General features: G+C 43.9%; 1 protein-coding gene across 1 annotated transcript; it reads left to right on the plus strand.

Moving 5' to 3' along the window:
* Positions 1 to 248: 248 nt before the first annotated feature.
* crk (v-crk avian sarcoma virus CT10 oncogene homolog) lies at positions 249 to 9,409 on the plus strand. The gene is made up of 3 exons (XM_030067515.1): positions 249 to 797; positions 1,696 to 2,294; positions 5,978 to 9,409. Exons 1-3 carry the CDS (start codon positions 578 to 580, stop codon positions 6,119 to 6,121), a joined length of 963 nt encoding a protein of 320 aa, XP_029923375.1. The 5' UTR covers positions 249 to 577; the 3' UTR covers positions 6,122 to 9,409.
* Positions 9,410 to 9,966: the final 557 nt, after the last annotated feature.

Genomic DNA, 9,966 nt, shown 5'->3' on the forward strand with positions numbered 1-9,966 from the left:
TGTTAGGAAATCAACATAATTGACGCAAATGTAACAGCAAAACTGCATCACAATACTCCACAAATTCGTTAAGATGAAATGTGGACATAACAGGTATATTTGTGAAATATACCGCGATGTAAGGACACGAGTGATTTAAATGCAATTTATTTTGAAAATTATGACCGGAACTATAATTCTATAATGCGGACACTTTAAACCGGTATGCGCTCTAATTATTCAACACGTCACATCCGGTAAGAGGGGTCTTTTTTGTTTTCCCGTATCCGCCATTTCAGTTTTTGAAGTTAGTTGTCATCGGTCGCTGGGTTGTAGCTGAAATTCTGTCGCCAAAAAAACACAGTGTATGATTAAGGCTGTCGGAATCCGCTCGAGAGGCGAATAAGAGTCCTTTTTACTCGCGGGTACGGTTCCGTGTTGTTAAATTAATGAGCAGACGGCCAGCTGCGGATGTCGCCTGTTTACTAAACGTGTTCTAGGCGCTAAAGTTTTTGTATGAGTTGAAGGCTTTGCTAGCGGATAACGGGGAGGCAGAGAAGGGAAGGCCCGGTGAAGCCTCGGCTTTGGAGTGGTGATCATGGCCGGAAATTTTGACGCAGAAGACCGTGGCAGCTGGTACTGGGGCCGGTTGAGCAGGCAAGAGGCTGTCTCTCTGTTGCAAGGGCAGAGACACGGGGTGTTTCTGGTCCGGGACTCCATCACCAGCCCGGGCGACTACGTGCTTTCGGTTTCAGAGAACTCCAAAGTCTCCCATTACATAATTAACAGCATCAGCAACAACCGGCAGTCCGGTCCAGGTAAGATATCCGGGGGAGGGGGCTCCTCTCCGGGGTCTAGACATGTCTGGGTGTCCATCGCTAGACGAAATAGCGGGAGATGGTGCTGCTGCTGTGACCATTCTTGCATGACTTGCACCAGAGGAGATGCGCAATAACGTGCATTTTCCAAGCTAGCCCGATGCGTTTCGTGCCACAAATGCCAAAACACCATTCAAAAAATTGTCAATTAAACATTGCCTCGGTTATCGGCGGCCGCTCGTACCTACGAGATAATGGCGTCATAGCTTCTGCGAATACCCAAGAGACACTCATCAACTCGGCATACCTTTAATGCACTATTATAGCCTATTGTTTCAGTAAAAATTCAACTTAGAGAATCGGTGCGCACATTATCCCTACGTTCCCCTCCACTGGCATGCACCGTGGTGGGCGGTGTGAACCAGCTCTAAAAAGCAGTATTTTAATGATACGTAACGTGCCTACTGCACCCTCCATATGCCGAATGTACCAGCAGACCTTAATAAATCATAACGAGTCTGTCATGTTTTAAGAGTTGTGCACTTTTGCAGGCATGAAGATGCGCCGTTAAATTGCAAGATTTTTCGAATGGCGTCTGGGGTGATGTTGTCTTTGCGCCTATCGGGGCTATCATTTTCCTATTTGGGGGGATTACTGTGCAGTATTAGTCAAAGCAGTCCCTCTTGCCCTTTCATAAATAAGTGATCCATCTAGGCTAAAACTGAGAAAGAAGCAACCTTGCTGGTTATTGTGGAAAGCACCTCTTCACACTTGGTTTCATAAATAGCCCAGGTTCAGATTCCACATACAAGAACAGGTTGGCTTTTGGCTCAATAATTACATGGGTTTATCTCTCTTGCTGCCCACTCACTCCTCCATCCTCCCCTCTTTTCCACAGGTTTGGCCCCTCCGAGGTTCCGTATTGGTGACCAGGAGTTTGAGGCTCTCCCAGCTTTGTTGGAGTTCTATAAAATCCACTACTTGGACACTACCACTTTGATAGAACCCATCAACAAGTCCAAACACAGCTCCTTTATCAGCACCAACAGCATCGTCCCTGGCGGAGGGCCCCCGCAGCGCCTGGAAGATGAGTTTGTCCGAGCGCTTTTTGATTTCCCCGGTAATGACGAGGAGGACCTGCCGTTCAGAAAGGGCGATATTCTTCGTGTCCTCGAGAAGCCAGAGGAGCAGTGGTGGAATGCCCAGAACTCTGACGGCAGAGCCGGGATGATCCCAGTGCCGTATGTGGAGAAGTATCGTCCGGCGTCTCCCAGTTCAGTGGCAGGACCTGGTGTTCCTGGGGGACCACCTGGAGGGATGGGGATGCTAGGGAACTCTGATGGCACTGCAGCCCAGTCCGGCGCTCCCCTGCTAGGAGACCCCAGCCAGTATGCCCAGCCTACCCCTCTCCCAAATCTCCAGAACGGACCAGTCTATGCCAGGGCCATACAGAAGAGGGTGCCCAATGCCTATGACAAGACTGCCCTGGCCTTAGAGGTAACTATGAGTGTGTAGGCTGTTAAATGAAACGATGATGAAGTATTGCATCCTCTCCGTCATTCTCTCTCCAAACATGCACTGGAGGCAAGGAGATGGTTAGCGAGGAAGAATGTAGGGCCATTCCTTTTGAGAAAGAGGATGATTAAGTTTATTAAGACTTGGCTCAGAAATCCTTCTAGAAATCCTTTTGCTTTCTCTCCCTTTCTGCTTTTGAAATGCACTGGATTATTTCTTCTTCACTGTTTGTTAAGCAGGGACGGAGAGGGGAGGAATCAAGGTCAGAGAGTGCTCAGTTAGTCCACTGCTAGCCTTTCTGGGTAATCTGGTCATTTGATGTCTTTCTCTTGCAGTCCAAAATCAGCCCATTAAAGTCACATTGCAGATTTGACCTGCATATTGTGAGACTGGAAGGTTTACAGTTTAACTACCTCCAACTTGCTGAACTATTTCTGTAGTTGTTATTGGCACAGTTATTCTTCATCCTTAGTTTTTACCTAAGAGTAAAGTGAGGTTAGAGAGGGTACCCAGTTGTGAGAACTGCTATTAAGCTCTCCTCCCTGGTCGCGGTGGCTGGGCCGTTAAACTATCCGGAAGCGGGAGCGGGGCTCCCACGGAGCAGGTCGTTGGGGGAAGGAAATAGTTTGTGTTTGGGAACAGGACCATTTCCTCTGGTCTCTGTGAAGCCAGAAGTCCAGCTGAGCCGGGAGTGGGGCTAAGAGAAAAGCCAATCGGTGCGCTCTCTGTCTCTCCTGCCCTCTTGGACAGCATTACTAAGGATACCAGTACAGTAGAGATCCATTCTTTGTTTCCTGTAATCGGGATCCTCCTCCTAATTGGGTGGAGTTTATCAACAAGCCTGCTGCTGCTTATTTTGTCTATCTCCAACGTTTTATTTAAAAAGGAAGAAAAAAAAAGTTGTCTCAGTTACTGTGTCTGAGAGGTGGATCATTTGTATGAGTTAGTTACAACCACTCCCACCTGTGCTGATATTTTCTGGCACAGACCTGTGTGAGGATGTTTGCTTTCCCCACTATAAACCAGTAGGCCAGTAGTATGACTCAGCAAAGCAGCACTTTCAGTTAATAATTAGCTTGAGTTTCCTTCTCTTGTCCTCTTCAGAAACCCCACTACCTGAGTGAGACCTCTTCTTAGCTTCAGTAAATAAGACTAATCCACTGTAATTTACTGTTTTATGATATTTTGCATGGCTCATTAAGGGATCCAGGCCCTCGGGTGTCAGACTGCATCCCAGTAGGAGTTTCAAATCCATAATGCCAAAACTCTGTTGTTGTTGTTTTTTCTCAAACTTGTTGAGATGCAACAGTAAAGACATAAAATGATTGCACAAAATGGTGAAAATCACAAAATTAATCTTGAATCAGTGACAGTGACTTCTGTGATCCTCAAACTTATGGTCTCTGTTATCATGGTGGTGTCACAAAAAGTCTGTGTTACAGTCTGTGTGATCAGATGTCATGTCAATTGCTGCACATACTGTTGGGCCACATATTAATCAATAGATTATATTTGGTTGCATTTGATGTTAATGGCTGTGACCTGATGCACGATGGTTATTATGCAGTGGGCTTGCATGTTGTTCACTATGTAGAATATTACCATAAAGATGAAGGCAAATCATAACTGGCACAACCTCATTTAATTATGAGGTAATATATTTCTGTGCACATGAAATTTTGTGTAAAAGCCTAAGCCTTGACCAAACCTATACATCTTTTGACTACTGACGGCATTGAATCTTCACTCATAAAGGCTTGAACCTTAGAATTGCCTGTTTGCTCAGTTCAGTGAGACAACATGAGACACCTCTACCCCTGTCCAGGTCAGCTATATGCCTTTTTCCACCAAAAAAGTCCCAGGGCCAAAATTGCTGAGTTTTGCTCTTGGAGGAGGGTTCTGGGTAACCTCTTTCTCAGATTTTGTACTCCATACAGAGGAAAACGCATGGAAGAAGTCCCCAGTCAGTGTGGAAAAGGGAAGGGCACAGTTAAGATCCACCCACCATCCTGTTATTGGTCTCTCGAGGCGTCCATCTGAATTTGAGCAGGAAAACGCAGCTTTTAGATTGTCCCAAGGATTTGTACAAGTTTCTGTCCTTAGCATGATTGAATGGTTCTCTGAGAGCTCTAGATTTTGTCAGTCATTTGTCTTTATGCCTTCAGGCTTTCCCTGAGGAAATATATAACGTGTATATATATATATAATCCTCCACAAGGTGAGTGGAAGTGGACACTGAAACCCCAAAACTCAAGGAAATAGGGGAGCTCAATCAAGGCTGCTTCCAGGGGCAGTGAGAGCACCCTAAGCTCTTGAAATAAGGAGGAGATTTTTAATAATAGTGTATTCAACTGATGTAGAGGCTTTCATTATGTTCATTATTATTTACTACTAGATTGCTGTGATGTTGCATTAGGTTTTGGAGATGGGCGGAGGTTGAAAATACAGATGCTACAAAACAGACTGAAAAGAGGAAACTGCTTTTTCATGGAGTGCTGGAGATCAGCTGTAACATGTTTATCTCAGTCTCTTGATAGGGCGATCTTTTGGCAATTTGTATGTGGCCTGTTTTTCAAAACAGCTGTTTTTGTCAAACGTTTGTCATTAGGGATGTTTGGGACTAAGCCTCAACCTTGGTGGTTCCCAGGAACACAGATTGTACTACCTCGGTTGCAGGGACTGTGCTAGGGCTCAGGAACTCAGCCCACAGGGTAAAAGGACAGACTTGTTCCCCCAGTTATCCCGGGTCCTTAAAAGAGTTCCTGTGTTTCCTGGACAGTTCCTGCAGTGGTACATATGCTACATATTGATAAGTGTTGCTAATATCACTAAACAGTAATACTTTTGATAGCATATATCTGCTGAATAATAACAATAATAATTTTCATTTTTGTTCATGTAACAACTTTGAAAACACTGATACAAAATACTTCACAAAGGAATAGAAAAATACAACCATAAATGAAAAGTAGGGGCATCCATGTTGCTCATTTGGCAGAGCGCATACCACATATCAAAGCTGAGACCACAGCGGTCACAGTTCGATTTGGGACAGGGCCCTGTGCTGCATGTCACCCCCCTCTCTCCCCTGCCTTTGCTATCTCTCTTTACTGTCACAATCAAATGAAGCAGAAGTGCAAACAGAAAATCTTTAACAAGTAACAGAACAATACTAAGTAAATAAAATAACTAAATAACTAAAAGTAAATAAAATAACTAACAGCAACAGAAGAAAGAAAGAGTAAAAGGTAATAAATATCATAAAGGGTAATAAGAGGTTATGATGCAAGTCTAGGTTCAAAGTCTAGGAGCCCTGTTGGTAAAGAAAACCTAAAGACCACCTTAATTCCAATCTAGACTTCAAAATAGCCAGCAAGATCCTCTTGTTTTTAAATCAGGAATAGCCAATCCAGAGCTGCTCATGAGGTCAGGTTGGGATCTGGCTCATATGGAGTTATAAGGTCTGTGATCGTGCTTTGTACCAGACCGCTCCCTGCCTTACAAGTGGTCAGGATAAGCTACAACTCAAATATAAAACAAAAACGGTATCAAATGTAAAGATGCTTAAACAGGGGTGACATGATCTTGTCTTTTTGTGTGTTTGGGTCTTAGCTGGTGCAATACAGATTTCACCACTGTGTCTGTCTCTCCCTCTCTCTCCACAGGTGGGTGACATGGTTAAGGTGACCAAAATAAACGTCAACGGCCAGTGGGAGGGCGAATGCAAAGGCAAGCGCGGTCACTTCCCCTTCACACATGTCAAACTGCTTGACCAGCACAACCCCAACCCCGAGGATGAGCTCAGCTGAGATCGGACAGCTGGGCGCAACCTGGACACTAGTATTAGACCCTTCCTCACCCCTCCTGTCCTTGCCCTACCAGCCCCAAAAACCTGGTCCAGCCTTTTCATTACTACATTTTCAGAACTCCCGTGAGAACAAAATTGGCCCCAGTTGAACCCTTGCAACGGACACACCCTCCATTTCCACCTTTTACCTCCTCTTCCCTCCACTCTGAATAATTGGGACTCCCCTCCTTCGCTTCCTCCTCTAAACTGACAGACCTCCCGAAAAGTGTGTCCCGTACTCTGTAGTGGAACATGGAGAACGAACTCGAGCAGAGCCGAATCTCCTGTTCCGTGGATCGCACCCTTGAGACCTTCCCTTGTCGAGTCCTTGCCGTGGACACATCAGCGCCCCTCACTCCTTTGCCGCTGCAGACTTTGACCACTTCCTCTTCCTGTGTTGGGCCCAGTAGATAACCATTCTGTGCTGTGTCATTTTTCATCTGCGTCTTCATCCATCGTTGCTATTACAGCGCTGTGTGGATACCCATGCTGCATTCAAGTCAAATGGGAGAAAACGTAGGAACAAGCATGAAGAGCAACAACTCGGAAATGCTGATGTATGTCCTTTGAACCCGTCAAGATGCCACAATCGATGTGCTCTGCAGACTTTGGCTCTTGTCATCAGCTCTTTTCACATTTAACACATATGCACGGACACTCTGATAGATTTGAGCTCCTCTTTTACAGCCAACCATACACTGCACTGTAAACCAGCACACTAAATATACAGCTAGTTTTTGGGTCTTGTCATGGAAGTTCAGGAGTTGAGATCATGAAGTGGCTTATGTGATGAAAATCATTTTTACTACACGTATTTCCTTGTTGGTGATGTCTGCATTCCAGAAATCTGAAAAATTTGTGAGAATTCAGCGTTCAGAGTAGTAGTTCCTGCATATAAGCTTGTGTAGAATGTATTTTCTAGTAGTATTTATCACCTTAAGCTCAAGTGACTGGTAGTTTTGTTTTTTTTTTTAAGTGGAAAGCTTGTATCTACCGTCATTCCCATAGGACCTGAATGCAGCGTTATATCAGCACAACCCACACATTCACTACAGACTGAAGGGCGAAGGCAGCGAGGCTGGAAATGCAGCGGCGGTGTTTTATCTTCAGGAAGACTCTGGAAGGAGCCTTGTGACGTCAGAGAGGAAAGACAACAGAGTCACCCGCAGGCGTGCAGCCATTCTTGAGGAAACAGACCAAGGACCAGCCCTAAACAGAGAAAGCGAAACCCAGTGGAGACCAGCAGCTAGGAGTGGCGTCACGCCGTCACACCGTCACACCCATAGACCAAGACCCAAGTACTGAACCTGAGACTTTGAGACTGTCATTGAGACGGAGATGCAGACACACTACGTTCAGCCTCGCCACCCCACTACAACCCCGACCATCCACCCAGCGCCTATGACCAAGTAACACCAAGTAGTCTTTTGTAAGGAAAAAAAAAAAGAACATATTGTTATGAAATGATGTATTATGTGATTATCATTACATGCTAAAATATTGTTTCTGTTATCTTTGTAAGTTTTCTTCCTATGGGTTTGTCACTCAGCTAATTTTGTCTGGGGAAACCGTTATGATGTACACTTAATCTGCCGCACTGTGGGGTGGCGGGGGGGGTGAGGGGGAGGCTTCGTGGTGCAGGATGAATAAAGTGACTTAAAGCCACATCTCTTCGCCTCCAGCTCTCGCCAGACCACGTGCGTTCTCGTTCTGGGTCTAATGTACACGAATGAAGTTGAACAGAGTGAATGTAGGCTGTCCACCATGTTAGTTAGTCCAGTCTTCTCATGTTAGTGCTCTCCATTGTTCACTGAATATACCTTAGCAAAATGGACTGCTCTCCGTTGTCGAGATCTCGTCAAATGTGTGCAAGAAAACTGAAAATGGTATCGTTAGCTACCTGCCCTTTTTCTTTTCTGTTTTATTTTTAAACCTTGAATATTCTTGTTGCCTCCTTGCACCAGTTTGTTCTTTCATACCTTCGACTATCAGCTTTCTTTTCCTTTGTGCCTCCATGCTCAGCCTCACATTGACCTCTTTATTATTTTGGTATATTTAAAGGCTTATCCATGTACAATACACATGCCAATATGGATTCTTACTAGTTTATCTCTCCCCTCTGCCCATTCTGTATTAAATCCTCCCGCCATGTAACGCTAGACATAATTGTACCCTCCAGTCGGATAATTAACGCCAAGAGGCCAGGCAAATAGAGTAGCAGATCATTTTTGTAGTTCAGATGGCTGTCTCTTTTTTTTCTGATCAGAGGTTGTTCTGCTGAGTTTGAGTCAATCCACTTGTTGACACCTGACAATCATCTCTTCTCTCCTGTCATAGTGCAAACTGGTTTGGGTTTAGCAGATTGCCCAGCCCTGCGTTATGCTGTGCCATGTTCGAAGTGCAGCTTAGACTTCTGCTAGGCCAAACCTGGCCCGCTTTGAATTTGATCTGTGAGGCCTTGCGTCGTGCTTTCTGAGAGGGGTTCCTCTCAATTGTGTGAGGATGTCACCATTTCACCTTTAGATGGCACTACAACAGCATCAAGTGAAGCAAGGCTCCTCTGGAAAGAATAATATGCCAGTCCTTCTGACATTAAAGGAGATGAAATTAGATTTGAACAGATGCACTTAACCTGCTTACACCGACGTGTATTCGTAACGATTTGTTTTACTTTAGAGGGGTTTCTGTGATCTGTAATATGTCCCACATATATTCCGTGACCTTTTAGCTGTGCTTTTTACATTGTGTGTTTGCCCTGCTTTCAAATTTCTTTTTACAATTCTTTGGCCATAACCCAAACCCATGATGCAGGTTTACTGTTGAAAACAACTGGCAGACATCTTGGAAAAAAATCTTATCCAGGAAATCAATCTTTGTGTTTCCGCGCCAGCTTTTGCCACAACCTGTTTTTACCTGTATAGTTATGATCAATATCACGTTTCTTCTTAATTCACTCTGCACATGGCAGGTGCCTAGCTACAGAATTAGTTATCTTATAATTTGTGTTGCCAGTCATACCACCATGAGGTATTTTTTAAGTAACCATGCATAAAATCATTCATTTCTTTTTATAAAAAGGAAGGGGTGGCAAAATACCAATGGAAATTGTGTTAATATCAAAATGTGCCATTTTATTATAACACTATATTCTTTCAAGATGATTGAAATTACCTTTTTATTTTCTGTAGCATGTAATGTGTTAAAATATACATGATAGTAAATAAAGACAAAATCATGACAAATGATTCCACTCATGTGTTGGCCTTATCTGTTTGCTTTTTTTGTAACTATAAATTGCTGATGTGTTCATTCCAGAAAACTAATTATTGTTTTTTCATTGCCACTTTTATTTGTCACTCTAAAGATCCGGATAAGGAAGCAAACCATTTAGTTTGAATGTTGGCATTTGCTACAGTCTTAGGCCTATATTTATGACTAGTAACCTTAATCATTCATACTGCACTGCACATGCCATTTGCTTAGCTACAGAATTTGTTGTCATTTAAGATAAACTATATGGACAAAAGTATTGGGACACATTATCACTGAATTCAGGTGTTTCATTCAGTCCCATTGCCACAGGTGTATAAAATCCAACAGCTAGCCATGCAGTCTGCCTTTACAAACATTTGTGAAAGAATGGCTCGTTCTAAAGAGCTCACTGATTTCCAGCATGCTGCTGTAATAGTAATGTAATAGGATGCCTCTGCTGCCCCAAGTCAGTTGGTGAAATTTCTTCCCTCCTAGATGTTCCACGATCAACAGTAAGTGGGATTATTGTGAAGTGGAAGAGTTTAGGAACCACAG

The sequence above is a fragment of the Myripristis murdjan genome, chromosome 13 (genome assembly GCF_902150065.1).
Source record: "Myripristis murdjan chromosome 13, fMyrMur1.1, whole genome shotgun sequence".
NCBI lineage: Eukaryota > Metazoa > Chordata > Actinopteri > Holocentriformes > Holocentridae > Myripristis > Myripristis murdjan.

Coding starts and splice junctions, on each gene's coding strand:
- crk (XM_030067515.1), top strand. CDS start 578: ATGGCCGGAAATTTTGACGCAGAAGACCGTGGCAGCTGGTACTGGGGC. Junction 798..1,695: donor CAACCGGCAGTCCGGTCCAG/GTAAGATATCCG, acceptor TCTTTTCCACAG/GTTTGGCCCCTCCGAGGTTC. Junction 2,295..5,977: donor AGACTGCCCTGGCCTTAGAG/GTAACTATGAGT, acceptor CTCTCTCCACAG/GTGGGTGACATGGTTAAGGT.